Source organism: Colius striatus, chromosome 15 (genome assembly GCF_028858725.1).
Source record: "Colius striatus isolate bColStr4 chromosome 15, bColStr4.1.hap1, whole genome shotgun sequence".
NCBI lineage: Eukaryota > Metazoa > Chordata > Aves > Coliiformes > Coliidae > Colius > Colius striatus.
In genome coordinates this window covers 10,735,475-10,754,499 of record NC_084773.1, presented here as the reverse complement: position 1 = coordinate 10,754,499, position 19,025 = coordinate 10,735,475, and the positions used below count along the sequence as shown (strand labels likewise).

The following is a 19,025-nucleotide window of genomic DNA, read 5'->3' as shown; positions in this document are numbered from 1 at the left end:
GTTGTTTTTACCCCGTTCTCCCTGCTCTGCAGGGGGCTCTGGGGAGGGGGAAGGATGCAGAGATCTGTCTTCCTGCTTTGACACAACTCTCGCTAAGAGGGTCTGAGATTAAACGTCAGCTCTATTTTCTCACCTCAGTGCCTGATGTGTCCCCAGTGAACCCTGAGCAAGCATAGGCTTTAGAAACCAAGATAGCACTAAGCCTTTATTCCAGAGCTGCTATGAGCTGGGAAAAGTATTGCCTCCACCTAGTTTCCCATTGCCTTGTGCCCTCATTTCTCTCCCTCCTTCTCTTATGCACTCTTCTCTCTCCTTTCTGTTGCTGTCAATTAAGCACAACCTAAAAGGCTCAAGATCCCATCTCAGAGATTGAGGCCATCTTGGGGTTTGAGTCAAATCTAGGTTCCCTGGACCAAATTGTAGAATCCTCACTCTCTGACTTCACTGGGAATTTGGCCTGAGAGAAGACAGCAGGTTTTTTCCCTTGGGCAACTGTCCTATTACCTAACCTGTTTTGTCTTCTTCCTGGGGAGTTACGGCCAAAACGTGTTTCATTAGCATTTGAGCTTGCTTTCCTCTGTGGAGTCTTTTCTGGGACCACCGAGCCCCCTCAGTGGTCTCCCCCTGAGCCCTTTGTTGGCTTTGAAATGCTCTCAGGTAGAGGGATGGGAGGAAGAGGGAGGAGCATTGCAGGGTTTCCAGTAGTTTAAGAGATTATTTCACATACTTCTGTTCTTAAGTGTCATGTGGGGCATGTATTAAGTGTTACCCAGGGGCTAGGCTTCAGCCTTATCCCTCCTCCCTTATCTGGTATTGCTGCCCCTGTCTCAGCAGGTCTGACTGAGGTCTACAATTAGAAAGCACCGGCCTTGTTTTATCTTCACTCCTATTTCTGTGACCTTAAAAAAGCCCCGTGCTTACAGAGGGCTGAGGGCTGCCCTACTGCTACGGCCCAGGCTGCCTACTGAGACACAGTGCAGGCTCTGTGGGGCACAGGCCATCCCAGCTTAGGTCTCCTCCACCAACTGCTCCCTAACGTTGCTGCTAAACTCCTCTGGCCCTGTGGGTCATGTGGCTCCCTGGCCGTGGGGAAGCTGTGCGGGTGCTGGCCACGCAGGGCTGTGCGTGGCGGCCAGGGACTGCTCCTGCCAGCGCATCCTTGGGGCACACTCTGGCTCAGCCGCCCGGGCGCTGGCAGCCAGCTCAGCGGTGCTTTTATTTGTGTGCCAGCAGGCACCTGCATGTGCTCACAGATCTGGACGTGACTTGGAGAACAGCGTGTGCTTGTGCATTGAGAGCGGGATGCGCTGGGTACCGAACCCAGCCTCGCCTCTTGCACGTGCCTCGCCACATTTATATGCAGAACACACTCCTCTCTCCTTCCGTTCTTGCCTGCAGTGCTTTCCTCCATGAACAGATGTGCTCTTTCAGCTCTCCTTTACGTGTACTCTGCCCTATCCACTGCCCAGTTAACCACTTCTGTGCTTCCAAAGCACTTTTTTTTTTCCCCTGGCCGTTGCTGTGTCCAGAGCTCGTGTCTCAGTGGCATTTCAGAACCTTGGTTAATAGAACAGTTTGAATTATTCAAGAGCTGGGAGCACATTTCTACTTAAAATTTAATTAGAAACCTGCTGTGTGTCATTTTACAATAAAAGATATTGTGATAGCATCGCTAAATTGGACAGCCTTTTCCTGTCATACAAAGCCTGTGCTTTGCACACAACCAGTGGGTCTTACTTGCTGCATGTGTGACAGATGCCATGTGATACCTTGTGGAACTGTGTGATGACATCTGTTAGGTTATTTTCAACATATAAATCCGTTAACAGCAGCTGTTTGGGACTCTTCTAAGAAAAAAAGTTTCTGGTGTAAGTTTTCCTTATGTGGGATTTCTCTCCTAACAGCAGTGAAGTGTAGCCTGGCATAGCTGATAGCTCTATCCCAGGCACAGATTCGAGACCTCGTATCAATCAGGGCACAGAACAGGATTGTTGTATTGATGGAGAGAGAAAATTCCCTGCTATGAAAGGAGACCTGTACTGGCTGCGTTCTGTGTTTAGTGTAAAGATACTGGGCCTGTAATTGGTGGTCATCTTGCAGATAGGCCACTTCTCCTGGGAGTTCAAAGCTGTATTAGTCATCTTTTTTTTTTTCTCATGTCCTTCTGAAGTCTGTGTGGGGACACTCCTCTGCCTTTGTGTGATTTTGAGGCTGCAAGAGGTAAAAAGCAATAACAATCTGCAGCTGCTGCTCTCTTTCTTTTTTTTGTAAGTGCACTTGAACATCCTGTAAAAATATTTCTGAAAAACATGTGGCCTGTAGGGCCACCTGTTAGTCCATTAGAAAGTGAGAACAAACTCCTGCTGTCAGAGCAGAGCAGGGCATAGCTCAGCCTGGGGCTCCGGTTCTCTCAAATAACGTACTTTTGCTGATTTGTGCTGCATGATCTATATTCACACCAGTGAGCACCAGCCTGTGGAAAGACTCTGAGATTTGTCTCATTTTGTTTGAGTGTGCACAGAAGTGTACAGCTGTATGTGTGCTAATTTATGTGCAGCTGCTACCTGGTGGGGCTGCTTCTGGAAGAGATTGGTTAGGTCTAGGGAGAATGTGCCATTGGCCTTACAGAAGGAAGCAGCATATGACTCGTACTTCAGCCAAGAGGCAAGTCAGAGAAGCTGTGAACCCGTTACTTATGCATCCACTGACTTCAGGCTTTCAGGAAATGCTGAAGCTTCTTAGGTTGGGGTTTGAGTTTGGCTACTTTGCTTCACCTTTGGTATTAAACTGGCCTGAGCCACAGATCAACCCTGAAGACAGAATGGGCCTGCAGAGACTCGTGTCTGGCCATTCTCCTGCTTTCCCTTCTTCCCACTTTCCCTATCTTGTTTTGCCTGGAGGCTTCAGATCCTCCTTGTTTCCTGCTGTCACACTGGATTTCCTGGGCATTTCTTCTAGCTTTAGGGCTAGAAGATAAAAGTCATTAGTTTTACTTTTTGTGAAAGAGTTACATGGTGGCATATCCATCCTGGAGTGCTCCCTGGTTTCCACCTTTCAGTGTGCATTGGCTCAGTCAGAATGCAATGCCCCACATATTCTCTTTCCAGCAAAAGCACTAGTTTGAGGCAGCCTAATCTTTAATTGCTAGGAAGTGCAGACTCCTGAAAAGTGATGCAAGACTTGTGAATGTCTGTTGAATGAAGACACTTTGTCTCACTCTTCCGTCATCCAACAGCTGAGCCTCCAAGGATTGGAGTGCAACATCCCATCTTCCAATGTATCTGTGGGTTTGCATGAAGCTTGCTTCATTACAGCCAGGGTCTGTTCTTTTAGCTCCAAGGCTGTGCCTTTGAAGACCAAGGCATGACTGTGCTGGGAGCTATCAAATCTTGTCTTATAGGCTGGTAGGTCACTAGGATGGCATGTGGCGCTTTGGGCAGGGGGAAATTGTAATCTCTTAATTATTCATAGTAATTAGCAGAAGGGATTCCTGGGAGAGCTAGGGTGAGGGCTAACAGGGCAGACAGGTTAGAAGGACAGTACTCAAAGAAAAGTAAGTTTTCTGACCAGCTAATTGGATATTTTCCATCCCCAACTCTTCTCTGATGGTAAGATTCACTTCCTTCCGTGGTGGTTTACTCGCCTCTGGCCAGAGGGATCCCAGTCTCTCTCAGCCTTGCTGAATTCTGCTGCTGCTTCATCCAGACTGACAGCAAATCTGCAGTTCTTAATACTGTCTTCAACCCAAGCATTAATGAAATGAAGCACCTGGTAAAGACTGTCTCCATAAGAAGCTTATCACTGAGCAGGCCCCTGCCTGAGCTCAGCTCCCAGGATGCCTCCTGGTTACACCCTGGTTTAGTGTACACTGACGTGTTAGGTGATCTGTCTCAGGACAAGCCTTCTTGACCAAGACCTTATTGTCAAAGCCTGACCAGTGATAAAGAGTTTCTCTGTGCAGTGTTTATTCTGGTGCAGCTATCCCCAATCAGTTTGTGTTTAGGTGAGGGTGGCTTATTCTAGCCTTATTGCAGTTCCTACTGTGAGCAGGAAAAGGGCACAGGGCTATTTGGGAACAGCTGTAGCACATAGTGCTCAGTCTCTACTTGAAGCAAATTCCAAGCATAATGAGACCTAACCACTTTGCTACCCTGGATCTCTCTTTTAGCTATTATCCCTTTTGTGTGTGTGGACTTATCTTGGAGTTGCAGAGAGTGACTTCTCCTAGCTCTTGTGGAAGATTAGGATATTAGCCCCAACTGGCTCAATTCCAGCACCAGTAATTGCATTTTGCCTCCTTGAAGTCCCCCTGCAGTTTTAATCAGATGGAGTATGCCTTTTTGCAGTAAACTTCCCTGTTCTATACTGCAAAGCAGCAAGCAGATAGCACCTCAGACCTGGCTGCATTTTAAGCAGCGAGCAGGGTCTGTCCTGCGCTTCCCAAAGCTGGCAGCTGTTTAATATGAATAGTGCTGTCAGACTGAGTTGTTGTGGTGGGAGCCCAGGAATGTTCTTGTCTATATTACAGTGCCTTCTAGTTATCAGTAATTCAATCATGGGTTAACATGATCTTCCAGTTTAATCCAATAAAGACCTTATGGTCAGGTTATGTGTTCTAAAAACAATGAGGATCACCCTCTTCCCGAGCTGTCACAGTTGCTTTAAACATCTCACAGTGGCAAATATAGAGTAGGGAACCTTGTAGGGCAGTAACTGAGACTAGCTCTTCTGAATGAAGCAGAAGCAGAGATGTAATGAATTAAATGTCTGTCTGGGTAATCATGCTTTGGCACAGTGCCAGGTCTTGGCCCGTCTGGTGTCAGGGAAATTTTGGTATTGATTTCAGAGGAAGCAGGACATTGCCTAAGTGGTGGCTGTTGCAGAGGTTTGGAGCTCATGTTCACGTCTCCCAGGGCAAGTCACCTCCCCAGACAAAGGAAATGGATCTGTGTGACCCAGACCTATGTCTCCTGGGAGATGCAAAGGGCAGGACTTGAGTGTCAGGGGGGCTGTGCGAGATGGTTTCTTTAGAAAACAGTACCTGAGAGTCTTTTCAAGAGAGCTTGGAAGAGAAAAGCAGGGGTTGCAGGCTTAGGGGAGGAGAAGACAGCTGGATGCTGCAATGTGAGTAATATTGCTACTGATTGAAAGCATTGAAGGGTGTAGCTAAGGATGTGGTGGCACAGAGGTGAGGTGGAGGTGTGGAATTTCATATCGTTGAGCCAGACTCCCGAGGGGATGGTGTGACTGAGAAGCTCTGGGAGAGCACATGATGTGGAGCTGTTGCTGCCCTCTATGCTCATCTGGTCCATACTGCTAGACTGTTTGGCCAGAGGTGCTGGGACAGCTTCTTCTGAGCTGTCCCCCTCTGTGATGAGGCTGGTTTCTTTGTGGCTTGGCTGTCCTTGTTTGTGGCTGAAAGGGTTACTTGGCAAAAGCCACCTCTGTGTGGCCACGAGCTCCTCTTGTGCTCCAACCTGCTACTGACCTTGGTGGGGGACTTACAGAGCAGATGCTGCCAGGGAAGGAGGTGATGGTATGTGCAGTTACTACATCCTTCCTTCTCAGGCACCTTTCTCTTTGGCAGTGCTCTGCTTCTCTCCTGCAATTAGGTGAGCTGATAAATGAGCCTGACAAATCTGACATTGCAGGCAGCTCCATAATACTTATCTCCTTTTAACAGGAGACCCTGCAGCAGGAGCACAGGGCCCCTGAGTCTGACTTCTCAGTTCCATGGTTGCACTTTCTCCCCACAGAAACTAGAGGGGGGCATGGGAGTGAATAGCACTGGCATAGGTAGGTGGGAAGGTGTGTGGGTGCACTTTCATGTGCCCAGGGTGTGGGAGCCAGGTGTAGAGAGTCTACTGAAAGTAGAGGACAAATGGAAGGACCAGTGAGTTACAGGCTCTAGAAGACCACTTGCTGAAGGGAAACTGCTAGCTAAATGTTGGGAGAAACTGCTAAAAACAGAAGATGCCCTTTGAGTTCCCTTAGGGCTGGAAGGAAGGAGAATCAAGAGAAATGCTGAAAAGCCTCTTTGCATGAGGGACCTCTTAGCTCTGCATGTCACAGATGGGTGGGAGGAACCAGCTTGTCTGGGAGCCTTGGGAAGACGCTGGGACCAGCTTAGTGGCTGGGATCACGCCAAGGAGATGGATAGGGTGCAGAAATTCCTTCAAATTGTAGAGGAGACACAGAAACCAAAAGAAAATATGAGTGCCTCAAAGAGACTTGATCATGAGAAGTGGACAGATGCCCTTAGTAGTAGGATGACAGGAGGTGATAAAAGACAGGAACTAAGTGCCTAGCTGGAAGGAAGGATTGACTCACCATCCCTGAACGAGGAAAGTGATTGAACCTCTTTGGGAAGTGAGTTGTATCGAGAACTCCTTGTTTTAAGGAGCATAAACCAATACAACTCTGACCAAAACACCTCAAGTTGCACTGATTTACATGCAAATCTGCATAACAGCCCTTGGCAAGATTTGAGGTTACAGTCAGTGGGGCTTTACAAACCAGGCAAGAGAAGGATGCTCCCAGCTTAGCATGGGGATGCTAACTCAGTTAGCGGTGAGTGTGAGGATTCCTGCGTGTGCTTCTGCCTTGTTGATTTGTGTGCCCAGAGAAACAGCTCAGCCTTTGGCTGCCTTGTAAGACAAGCCTGCCAGGAGAGAGTGGGATGGATTCTCCCTGAGCTTCCATCACCCAGGAGAGATGGCAGTCCCTCTGGAGTCCTTAGATCTTGTTTCTAGAAAGGCATCATGGCTACACCATGCAGGGCTCTCCCGTGTGGGAGCTGGTTTAATCTGTGACAAAGCCCCTTAAAGAAAGGTCGACTGTGTAACTTCAAAGGAGAGCTGACAGACCAGGAATATTTCTAGTTCCCTTGGGGCAAACCTCATGCTGTTTTCTCCTGGTTTGTTTTTCTTCTCTGCCCATCTGCCAGTTTGTGCTCTCCTCCAGGTGGGAAGAGGGACAGGGAAGAGAGTAGTTGCAGAGGAGTTGAGAATAGCAGAGTGTGTCTTTAGGGAAAGGAGATGGTAGATTGGATCACTGATCCTTGAAAAAAGCATCTCATCTGACAGGCCCTTGTTTTGAGGGGTGAAGCCCTTGCTTTTCACCCATGTCAGGGCAGGGCAGGGCAGGTGGGGTTCCTGCTAAGGTTAGTGATTTTGTGCAAACCCTGAGTATCCCTGCATCAGGAGAAGCAGCAGAGCCCTGAGAGATGCACTAAATCTTCATTGTCTGAAGAGGGTCCCAACATAGTGTCCTCAATCCTGTGGTCTGTAGTTGTTCCTGCTATTAACCTCCATCTGTCTGTCAAGGCAGTGACTTTGCAGGCACTGGGATATGTAGCTGTTGGTAAGGGCCTTTGGGAAGGCCAGTGCCAGGCAGCAGAGGGAAGAGGGATTTTGTTTGGCTGTGCTGTTGCTGATTGCTCTTAACTGGTCTCCTTGGCCTCTGAGGGAGCATCGCCAGGTAGGCTGTTGAGTAGCAAAACTCTTTTAATCCTTGGAATCCTTGGGTAGGGTCTCAATCAGAATGGGTGCTCACACAGCTGCAAATCTTTGGGCAGCATCTGGAGGGAGTTGCTGACAGCATGAAGGGAACAAGCTGTCAATTAAGGAAGCCATTTGCCAGCTGAACAGGAGCATCTTTGCACCTTCTGCTCAGGGTGGAGTGAACACTGTGGTTCTCTGCTCAAGAGTGATGGGGAGGAGCACACAGGAGCAGTATGGGCAATCCTGGTTGCCAGGGAATATCCAAGGCAATGGATATGCTTGCTGACATGGCTTTCCCTGCCCGGGAGCTTGCACCCGCTCCATCAGCAGCAAGCGATGGATTGGAGACAGAGATGCAGGGGGATTCCTTGTGTATCCAGACAGCTGCTTCCCACTGTGCTCAGTGGAGCATCTGCTTTGACAGGCAGGAAAGGAGATGGAGGCTTTGAGGATTTCAGACAGTCCCTTACTTAATAACAGTAACCACAGACAGGGCATGGTGCTCATTTCTGGCTGCAGAGGGATCATCTTTGTTCATTTTCTCATTCAGAATATGTGCTGTGCTTGTCTTGGGGAAAAAGGGAGTTAATTGGGATGCAAACTGCTGAAGTGGAGATCCTTGGCTACAGGCAGTTTCTCAAGAAAGATGAAGGCTGATTTATGCCTGCTGGATTTATGCCTGACACTCCAAGCTTAATATGACTGATCTTACAGATACTCTGCTTATCTTGGGATCCCAACTCGTTGCTGGGCTTCCAGAAGAAACCACTGCCTGTTCTGACCTGACATTCCTGAGGTGCATCTTCTCTTTCAGCATCTGTATTTGGCTTGCAGCATCATGTACATTAATGGTCAGAACCACAGAACAACCAGGGGCTGAAGCTGGAAGAAGGGGAATTAGTTTTGCTGCTTTCCTTGCAGCAAAACTGTTACTTAATAACATGAGAATCTCATAATGCAGATGTTTGTGAGATGATTTCTGCTGTGAAGCTCTGTATAAACTGAAGTTCTGCATTTCAAAGATGCTCTGGATGATTCAGCCTTTGGTTATATTTTTTGGTTGTGCCAGCGAGTAAGATTTGGCTTGCTGTGCTTTTGTTTCTCTTCCCTATTATTTCCCATTTAGCTTGTGGCTGACTGCTGCTACCACTCCACATCTTTCTGAATCCCGTCCGAACTGAATCTCTGGGTCCCAGCCTGATTCCTAACAGCCATAACCTCACCATAAACACATCAGGTGTCAAAACTGCTATTTATTATTGGCTGTTAAAATGCCTCGGGACAGAAAGGAGAGGTGAAAACAAACATGTGAATTATCCTGAGGGAAAGTGGGTTTGCTGGGATGGGACAGGGAGCTGGGGAAGTGCAGGGGGTTGCACTGCACATGTCGGATGGGATTGTTCTTGTCAGTGGAAGGCTACCTGACCTTAGAGAGTCTCTGCAATTTGACCTTCTCTGTGGCTAGACGCATATAATGGGGCCAGCTCTCTGCCTTTCAGAGTCCATGGTTACTTGTGACACAAAGTCTTTTGGATCTCTTTTTAGATTACAGCTTTCCTGCTGCATCTCAGAAGGGTCTGCAAAAAGGGAATGGGACACAGGTGAAGGACAACTGGGAAACAGCCACTGTCCAACCGCCGGCAGAATTTGTTGAGCCTGACTTGCACACTTCCTTCTCTAGCACTCTGGAGGAAGAGGAGGGGCTGCTCCCTATAGACCACTCCAGAGGAGGAGTGGAGAGTCTCCAGACCTCCAGGTCAGAGGTTACATCTTCTGAACCAGAAAGCCAAGAAGACTCCTTCTCCATTCTGTTTTCTACAGCCTCTGCCAGGCCAGGTATTGTGACTGAGGCAGCCATAGGAGGGCAAGAGGAAGACTCTGTTCCTCCTGGCTTAGACCTTGGGAGCAGCATGGGACCAGGTATTCTGCCTGCATCCTCTGTTTTTTCTACTACTGTTGCTGCAAGGTCTCCCAGCATTTCAGAAGAGCCCTTTGAGGTTACAGCGGGGGACACGTGGACTGTTGGGGGTGCAGATTTGGAGCTGACTGTGACTACCATGAGAGCAGAGCTTGCAGAGACCACGGTGGAGGCTGGTGGGGAAGAGCATTCGGTCAGAGAGGAGTTTTCAGAGCCCACAGTGGAGTGGGAGATGCTGGAGCCCACGGTACTAACTGAAATGGAGGAGACAGTGGAAACACCTGTGGGGACACCTTCTCCTGGGGGCAGCTCCCCTGACACCCAGACTCTTTCTGGGGGTGAGCAGCACCCCACTTCTACTGTATCTCCGTGGGACAGAGCTGATGAGCCTGTGCTGGATCCCATTTGGAATGACACCGAGTCAGCAACTGAGACTGTGGCAGGAGAGAGGAGCTTGTCACCACAGGCTGGGGATGCCCGCATGGTCATGCCACCAACAGAGCTGCCATGGGACTCAGCACAGGTAGTCCTGGGAGTGGGGAGTGGGTTGGAGGTTGCAGTGGAGACATTTGGGTACTTCTCTCTTGAGGGATATTTAAACCCCTTAAACTTAGCCATGTCACTAAGTCTGACTGGTGGAAGTAGCTTTTTCTGTTCCCCTAGCCAAAACTGAATTTTGGGGAGTTTTTCTCAGCAGTTCTTAGAGTATCCAACATCCCTGGTGAAAACCCTGCTCCCTCACATCTTCCTCAGTGATGTGCTGCACAAAGTCCTACTTCTAATAAACACCTGCCCTCTGGGACGTGCACAGCAGTGAAAGCTCCTTGTTTCCTCAGCCTGCATTATTGGAAGTGTCAGGACAAAAATGGCCCCAAGGATTTCTGGAAAGGGAGTGAGAAGGAAGTGCTATTTTTGCTGCTGCCTGCAGGGACCAGATGCAGAGCAGGTGGAGCAGGGTACAGTGATCTGTGAGGATGTCGGTCTGGGAGAGGAGGTGTGAGGTGAATCCAGCACACTGGCACCTGGTTAAGAGGAAGATGGGAAGCAGGAGCAGACTGGTGAGAAATTACCAGGAAAAGCTTTTAATTTTGCTTTCTGCCCCATGGTATTCAGGAGCCTGGGCAAGTGACTTAGCCCCTCTGAGTGTCTGATCCTTCCTGCAAGTGCTGTCCTGTCTCACCAATTGAAGGACAACATAGTTAGGTTTTGTGTTAGTGCTGGTCACGTGCAGAATAAGGCTGCAGGCTAGAGAGCTTTCCACTGAGTATCTGGAGTCAAGATAGAGATGGAGGATAAGCTTGGCTGTAGCAAGCTGGCACAGTAACCATGTCCCTGCCCTATGTACTAAGCTGAAGTAGTGATTCCTCCTTAAACAGAGTTAGAGGACAGTTAGATCCTTGGAGCAGTGCCTCTTGGGGTATGGCACAGCCCCTTTCCTGTGCCTTATGTAGCCCTACTTTCATTAGGAGAGCTGCATTTGCTACCAAACCCAACTATCTTTGTCTTGTCTCTCCAGGTGATCTGCAAAGACTGGAGCAACCTTGCAGGGAAAAACTACATCATCCTGAATATGTCGGATAACATTGACTGTGTAAGTCAACCTAAAGAGATGTGATGGCATGGGGGTAATAGTGCTTAGAGAAGTGAAGGCAGGCACAACTCTTGCTGTCTGCTGTCACTACAAAACAGTTTTAAAGTACGAAATCTCAACTTCCCTGTAGAGACTATGGAGAGAAGGGGAGAAGGACAGAAATATTCCTGTTCTCCAAAAGAGAAAAGAGTGGGTGGAGAGAGATAATTTTGCTCAAAGTCTAGCACATGTCGGTCCCATATCGGCTTTTGACTACCTTCTGGCTGTTAGTCTGTGCCAGTCAGTACCTGGGTTGTTATGAGACATGACAGCTTTTAACATTGCACCCCTTACTGGTAGGAAGCATGGCAGAACTGAAGTGCAATTCTCCTTCCCTCTCTTCCTTTTCCTTCCCTTCCATCAGGATATAGTCACGTACCTCTGGCTCAGAGGAACAGGGACTCCCCATTTGCTGTGTGAATGGTTCAGTGTCAAGCAGCTGTCTCTAAATCTTCCTTAAGTGCCTTTTCTCCCCACCCTGTTATCTTCTGTGTTATCTGGGTCTGTTAAGCAGCCACGCTCTGCTAATCCAATGCCTGTCCATCCATCCCCATAAAGCTGCAGTTAATTCACGAGCCCAGAGCCCCTTGTGGATCCCTGGTAAAAGGGCTCGTTCACCTCTGCTGGGCCTTTTATCAGGCACTTTAAAACCAGTTGTGAAGGGCCTGAGGTCAAGGTGCCTTTCATAATTCTAAGAAATGATTACGAGCCTGACAGCCTGAGACCAAAATGTTTCATCAGGGATGTGTGTTCTGGCCTCATGTCTCTGCACTCGCGCTTTCTGCGGCTCCCGCTCTGGGCAGAGCTGGCTGGTTTTCTTACTGCAGTGTGGCTCCATGGCACTGGTCTGTTTCCACTACTGGCGTGTTGTTGTTAGGGCTTTTGGTGTGTTTGGGTTGTTTTTTAAGGTGATTTTTTTGGGGACAGAGAAAACAGGAGAGTTCTTATACACAGTAAAAGCATGCTGAGTGGCTTGAACATGTAAAGTCAGTGTCTTTCCTCCTGACTTATGCAAATCAGTTTGCTCTTTGGAAGGTTTAAAGTATCTAGACAGTTCACAATTGCAACTCAGAAAAATCAATCCTTGAAAACCAGAGTCCTCCTGCCCTGTTTCCTCTATGCCCTAGTCCCTATTGCACTCTCCCCATCTGTGTGGAGTTTGAATGCTTCCTTCCCATGGTCACTTGCTTTTTTGTCTTTTAAACCACTGGAAAGGAGGCAACTGAAAAGCAGATGTGCAGATGTTTCATCCTGCGCTGTTGAATCCTCAGTTCTGTCTTGCTGAAAGAAGACAGTGCCCTGGGATAGGCAGGACTGAACTGTTTTTCTACTTGATTTCATGTTTCAAAATGTATTTCCCAGTGAATGACTTATGCTGTCGTCCTCCTTATTCAAAAGGACACTTGTCAACATACATATTTAACATGAACATCGCTTCATTCCCTGCCTCCCATTACCACTTTTGATGGCTGAACCTAGAATCAAGCTCTTCTTTCCACTGAAGATGCTGTTTGTTTCTTGCCCATGGTAATTTGCTCACTTGGGGCAACTCACCTGCCCTCTGCCTGTCCTTTTTGTTTTCTAATTTTTCTGTCTGAGCCCTATGGTATTTGGATTTCCAGGCTTGCGAGGCAGAACCAGCATTGCAAGTGCTGGATTAGTGTGAATGGGGATTGCTCACAGATTTCTTAGCTTTGATGCTCTGATCTGGTGTGGTACTAAGTCCCACTTAAAAGCTGAGGGACAAGGAGAATGTTTAGCCCCTTCCAGAGGGCTGCACCTTGAGCTTCAATATTCCTGATAGTGCCAGGATTTTACTTGCTGCAGGAATGATGTCTGTAGCTGGCAGCCCATTTATCTTCCTAATGGGCTCTGGGCAAGGGATTCACTTCAGTCTCTCTCTGTGCACATCTCCCACTCAATATACCTGGGAATTTTGCCCAAGTGAGGACTGCAGGATCTGACCCAACAGTGGTACCTGGCAATGCATCAGGAGGTGACCTCGACCTCAGTGCATGTGCATTCAGGCCCCTTCACAGCTCCTCTTGTCTCCACCACAGAGCATTTATCAGTGTTCTGCAACCTTGCTTTCCCCATCACTAGAAACATCTCACCTCTGTCCTTTTCCTCCCCCTTCCTCTGCATCCCCCAAACCAGAGCTGCAGGCTGGCAGGGGGCTGTGAGCCAGGCCGCAGCCAAGCAACATGGCACTGCATCCTCATGCTGCTCCTCCTGCCTCCCTGTGCCCAAACCCGTACTCTGATGAGATGAGGCACTGGCAGGCCCTTGTGATTCAGGCCCAGCTCATCGGTGTCTTTTCCAATTAGGCCATTTTCGGCACAGGCCTGTGCCTGCCCTGAGCGCTTCACATTGCCATGGCAACAAGAGCTCTCCATTTTATTAATCATCTGTGTGGCCTTCAGGTTGACATGGCAACCAGAGATAAGAATAGAAACACAGGAGCGAGAAAGTGGCAAAGGAAGCCCTCCAAGGGATGGCTGGAGCGTGTCAGGCTGAGCAGCGCCCACTGACCCAGTGCTGGCTGCAGGGAAGAGCCTGGCTGCTTCCTTCTTGCCTTACATAAAAATGTCTCTTCTGGATCTCCCTGTGCTAGGGCAGCTGGGCTTGGCACAGTGTGGGATGTGCAGTGACCCCAGGAGCTCAGGAGGAGGGTTGGTGTGTCAGATGTGTGTGGGCCAGCCTGGGGCACTGGGGACGTGCAGGGGAGCATTGCACCAGGTTTAGCATTTGCTGGCTTTTGGATGAGCCTGGGTCAGAAGTCTTGGCTGTGCAGCCGTGCCAGCCTTGCAGTGCTCCATGTGTCCTGTTCCCACCACGTGCTCACCAAGGTCCTTTTCCTGTGGCAGGAGGAGTTCCGGCTGGAGAGGGGTCCCCAGCTGTTGGCTCTGGTGGAGGATGCCTTCGCCAGGCAGGCGGATGGACTGCAGGACCGCTGGCTGATCTCTCTGAGCAAACCCAATGAGAACGACAAGCACTTGCTAATGACACTGGCAGGGGAACAGGGTAAGTGCTGGGAGAAGGAGCCTTCCTGTGTTGGGAGGGGGGTGTGGTGTGTATTTAAGAGGCTTTCAAAGGGAGGCGCTCAGGCATGTTGAAAGGAGCTTTTACTCTCCCATCCATTTAAATCCCACCAGTTCCCAGGGTTAGCTGGACTTGAGGGATGGAGGAGGACTAAGGACAAAAGACTTTCTCTCCACACCTGCCTTCTAACTTGTTCCTGACTGCTTGCACAAAGCTCATCTTCTGTGCTTTGCGTCCTGCTTTGCTGCCTCACTGGATTGTCTTCACTCCAGAGTACATCAGCTTTCTCCTGATGCTTATATGCTCTCCTCTATGGGCAGGCCACCACAGTGGCAGGACATGACAGCCTGCTCTTTTCTGCCTGTTCCATTCTTAATAATTATTGTCCAAACTTGGCCAGTCCTGATAGTGGCTCCCCTGCATCCCCAAAGAAACAAAAGCTGACAGTGAAAGGTGGGCTGAACTAGAACATTTTACCATCTCTTTAGTCCCCTTGTGGTGTCTACTTCTGCCATCTGCTTAGTGATAGAGGCCTCTAATGTTGACATTGTTTCAGGGGGAGAAAAACCCAAAAGCCAACAGTACTCTAAAATGCCACACGGTGATGGGAAAGTAGAGTTAACATTTAAGTGGTATTTGCTGTATTGATGCCTTAAATCACTGCATCACTCCCAAGCCATTGAGCTGAACCTTGTGTGTTTGGTGTCTTTAGGTCTTCTAAACTAAAATCTTCATGTCCTCATAAGAGGGGACAACCCAGAGAACACAGGTCTGAACTCCAGCGGCACAGCCAGGCTGGGTGATATCCCTAAGTTGAGGAACCTCAGGAACTGAAATATTTTCTGCACTGAGCAATTGTGTTTCTGTTCAGTTCCTCTTTTTACTGTTGTGCAAGTGAAGGCAGAGATGAGCCTCAGCCTCTAAATCCTCCCTGACTGCTCCCACTCTCCTGTCTGCAGGAGAGGGCTCAGGGTGGGCTTGTGGCTCCCTAGCTGAAGCTGTCTGCTGCTGAAGTTAAGCTGTTATAGCATACTTCCTGCAGCGTCTGCTGCTGTGCCAGGCACACCACCTAGCTAAGGTGCTTTGCAAAGTAAAATGCATCTCCTAAAGGTTGTGATCGATGAGCATGGAGCTCTGTGGGAACAGGCCGAGTGCTGCAGCTCACCAGGCAAGGAGGCTGGATTGGGCAGCATAGGCACCTGCCTCCGTGGCTTTTGGGTGTTGCTGCTCGATCCCAGAGCAGTCACAGATCCTGAGAGCTTCTGGTCCTGTGGAAAGGATACCTGGGTCCCTCTGGAATCAGTTTGTGCCTGGATTTTTTACCTCTTTAAAGAATATGTAGAGGTACCTCTGGCTATGGTCCTCATGTTCTTTCAGCCTCCTAACATAAAAAAAAACCATGTGTTCCCCTGCCTCCATCGTGTTGGGGATTTCAGACTGATGAGCTAACCTGAGCTGAGAGCAGCACTGATCCCTTCCTCTCCTTTACAGGCGTCATCCCTACTAAAGATGTTCTCATGGCACTGGGAGACGTTAAGAGGAGCTTAGCTGAGGTAAGAGCTTGTCTGCTTGCATCCGTTTGTTAAGACTAGTTATACCATTAAAATAAGCAACTTGAAAATTGGGAGCATGTCTCAGTCTAACCGAGTGCTGAACCCACAGCAGGCAAACGGATGAGTCAGACACTTGGCAAACTCTCTTCTCCTCACTCTGGTAGTTGCTAGGCCATCAAATGTCTGCTCCCATTAAGAGAGTAACTATGGGTTATTCCCTCCCTGCTTTTCTGGCTTGATTGTGAGGCTGCTTTTCACACATTGATTTTGTTGGGATACTTGGTCTTCTCCCTTCTACACTATTGCTGGTGGCAATGTATGTGCAGCAGAGCCTCAGTTTTGGCCCTGCTCACCCTGCCACTGATTTACATACATTGAATGCTCTCAGTAGCTCAGGCTTTGCTGGAAGTGGGAGGGCTGCCTATGCTAGATGGTTTGCACACCTTCTCCCTGCAGTCCCACTTTTGCTGTTTTAGACAACTGCCTACACAAGGGCAGGCAGAGGACCAGAGATGATGGATGCCAGTGTCCTCTGCCAGCTGCCTCTGGCCCTCATGTATTCTCTTCTAACCCTGGGCAGCTCAGAAGAGGATAGAGATGTGGACAAGTTAATCCCATGATCTACGACTTTGCCCCTTAGGCCTACAGGATATGCAGGCACTGAGGGCCTGATTCTGCTCAGTATTTTTACACTGCTGCTGTAGCAACTCTGCTGATTTTAGCAGCAGAGTTGGCCCACTCCCTTGCTGGCTGGCTGTTCTCAGGTTTTTCCCTGACCTGACAAACTGGTGCAGTTAGACAAAGCAAATTAAGTTCTCAGTGCTGTATTGATTGGCTTACACCAGAGAAAGTGTGAAAAGCCAGCCCTGTAGAAATTGTGTGACTGAAGTGTCAGCAGCTGGAACTATCCAGAGAGAAGGTTTTGTGTCAGTGCAAGGTTTGATGCTGCAACTGTGACTCTATATTAATGTACATCCTACAAGAGCAGCCTCCCCACATGCCTCATTCTCCAGCTCTATCAATAATGAAACACTGCTCGTTGCACTGACCTTGCATGAGCATGAGATGGGAAGGAGGAGGGAGGGTATTCTCTTACACTCCTCATACTTACTATCCAATTGATACATAACCTGTTTGAAATCTGGGATGGATGCTGGGCTTTGCTTGCTTACAACCACAGTGGCCCATTTCTAAGGCAGCTATTACAAAGCTTTTAGGATCAGCAGGCATCTGTCCATTTTCAAGACCTTGGAAAGACCACTATGTCCTCTTAGGACCAGAGGTTTAATGGAAGCTTATGTATTATGGTACCATTCTCTGTCACTCACCAAAGCCTCTGCACCTTTCAGTTGTCTGTAGTTTGTCTTGGGAACTCTTAATCTTGGTAATTTTCTTGCATAAAAGCTTCCTTATCTTGCACATAGGTGTCATCCTTGTGCAGGAGATCAAAACAAGATCATGCCTGCTGTCATGGAATCATAGAATGGTAGGAATTGAAAGGGGCGTTTAGAGATGATTTAGTCAAACATGCCCCTACTAAAGTAATTTGCTGAAGTGTCAGCTTTTATGGAAGATGGTGTTATATTTAGATATGTGTCTTCCAGTCTTTTAGGACGGTGTACACAACCCTGGCTTTTAGTTTCTTCTGCCCACAATGGTGGTCCTGTACTTGTACCCTGGAAAGTCTGTACAGAATCTCACCTGACTGCAGGCCAGGGGATGTAGTATACCCCTTTCTTCCTTCCAGATTGGCATCCAGAACTACTCAACCACCACAAGCTGCCAGTCACACCCCAACCAGCCACGCAGTGATTACGGGAAGCTCTTTGTGGTGCTGGTGATCATCGGCTCCATCTGTGCCATCATCATCGTACTGGGGCTCATATACAACTGCTGGCAGAGACGCCTGCCCAAGATGAAGAACATGGTAAGCATTGAATGGGTGAAGAAGGTGGTTAGACTCCTAGCCCTTAGGATGGAGGGGACTGGAAAGTTAAGAGGGGTTTGTTCTCCCCTGCATAGCTGGAGAAGCAAGGGAGCCCATTCAGGTGTAAGAGAGATGCGCACCTGTCTGCTGCTGCTCTCAGGACAGCTTGTTTCCACGTAAGGACTGGACTAGGAGTAAATTTACCTTTTTCCACTGACCCTGCAGAGTCCTTGGTGACCCTTCTAGCCTGGTCTAATGGTGCTTCTCACCAGCATTAAGACCTGTCCTCCTTTGTGTCCGTTTGTGTTTGTCTTGTCCTTTGCAGTCACACGGTGAGGAGCTGCGCTTCGTTGAGAATGGCTGCCATGACAACCCCACCTTGGATGTGGCCAGTGACAGCCAGTCAGAAATGCAGGAGAAGAAGCCAAGTGTGAATGGTGGAAACACCATCAATGGCCCTGACAGCTGGGATGTCCTGATCAATAAGCAGGCGAGCGAGGATGTGGATATGTTTGAGGAAGACACGCATCTCTAGAAAAAAGGAGGGAACCACCCCCTTAAATACACTTGTCTCTCTCCTATCTTGATTGATGGACCACGGGATCAGGTGGCTTCTCAGGAACTTCTTAAAGGCTTGGAACAGGTCAAGCCTTTGGGCAAGTTTTCCAGATTGAGGTCCTGAGCCTGCTTTTCTGAGGCTTGGAGCCAGGAGGATCACTGAACAGAGGGAAGTGGGAGGGGTGGGTTTGTAGGTCTCTGTGTGTGTTCCTATCAGTAGCACCAATGCTTTCATTACCTTTAAATGCACTTACTGTAGCTCTCTGGTAGTGGCTGAGGGTGGGCTGGGCTTGAGAAGCAAGGTGGGGAGGCTATGTCTGCCACCAAGAGTCCAATTTCAGGGAGTAAATTCACTTTGAGAGTCCAACTGGAGTTATGGCAGCCAGATCCTGACCTTGAGATCACTTTCAGTTCCTGCAGGTGCAATAAAACCTGTACATTCTGGATGGAAGGAAGCCAAGCCTCGGTAATGTCCTGGGCAGTTTGCAACCTTGTGTGAAAAGAGGGTTTCTTGTGCTGTAGCATTCATCTGCTAATTAGATGGGCTGATGTTTACACTTGGGGAGAAAATCTCATTTCCCACCTTGCACCAAAAACAGCCCCACTCTCCTTTTCAGCTCCATAGCTCCAAGCTGAGTTTGCAAAGTTTGAGCACTTTACACTTGCTTGACTGATTGCAGAGAATTTGGTTCCATGGTGCAGCATCTTAGCTGGAAATTTTCTTGCTCAATTTTAGACTGGCAGGCCTTCTCCACTCCTGTTTTCCAGGACAGTTTGGTTTTGGTTGGTCTTTTTGAGGTAAACGTAAAGATGATGTGAGGCTTTTTAAACAGGGAGAAAAGTCAAAACTCAGAAACAGATAACTGTCTGGTCCTTTTGTTTCCTACTCAACATC

The 19,025-nt window shown here is 48.6% G+C and overlaps 1 protein-coding gene across 1 annotated transcript in view; it reads left to right on the top strand.

Annotated features, from left to right (window-relative positions):
• Window positions 1-18,294, top strand: part of PODXL2 (podocalyxin like 2) — a 28,875-nt gene extending 10,581 nt beyond the window's left edge. The window contains exons 3-8 of the mRNA XM_062008460.1: window positions 9,048-9,943; window positions 10,937-11,011; window positions 13,918-14,074; window positions 15,584-15,645; window positions 17,393-17,572; window positions 17,898-18,294. Of these exons, the coding sequence (XP_061864444.1) occupies window positions 9,048-9,943; window positions 10,937-11,011; window positions 13,918-14,074; window positions 15,584-15,645; window positions 17,393-17,572; window positions 17,898-18,107 (1,580 nt within the window). The 3' untranslated portion in view covers window positions 18,108-18,294. The remainder of the gene's footprint in view (window positions 1-9,047; window positions 9,944-10,936; window positions 11,012-13,917; window positions 14,075-15,583; window positions 15,646-17,392; window positions 17,573-17,897) is intronic.
• Window positions 18,295-19,025: the final 731 nt, after the last annotated feature.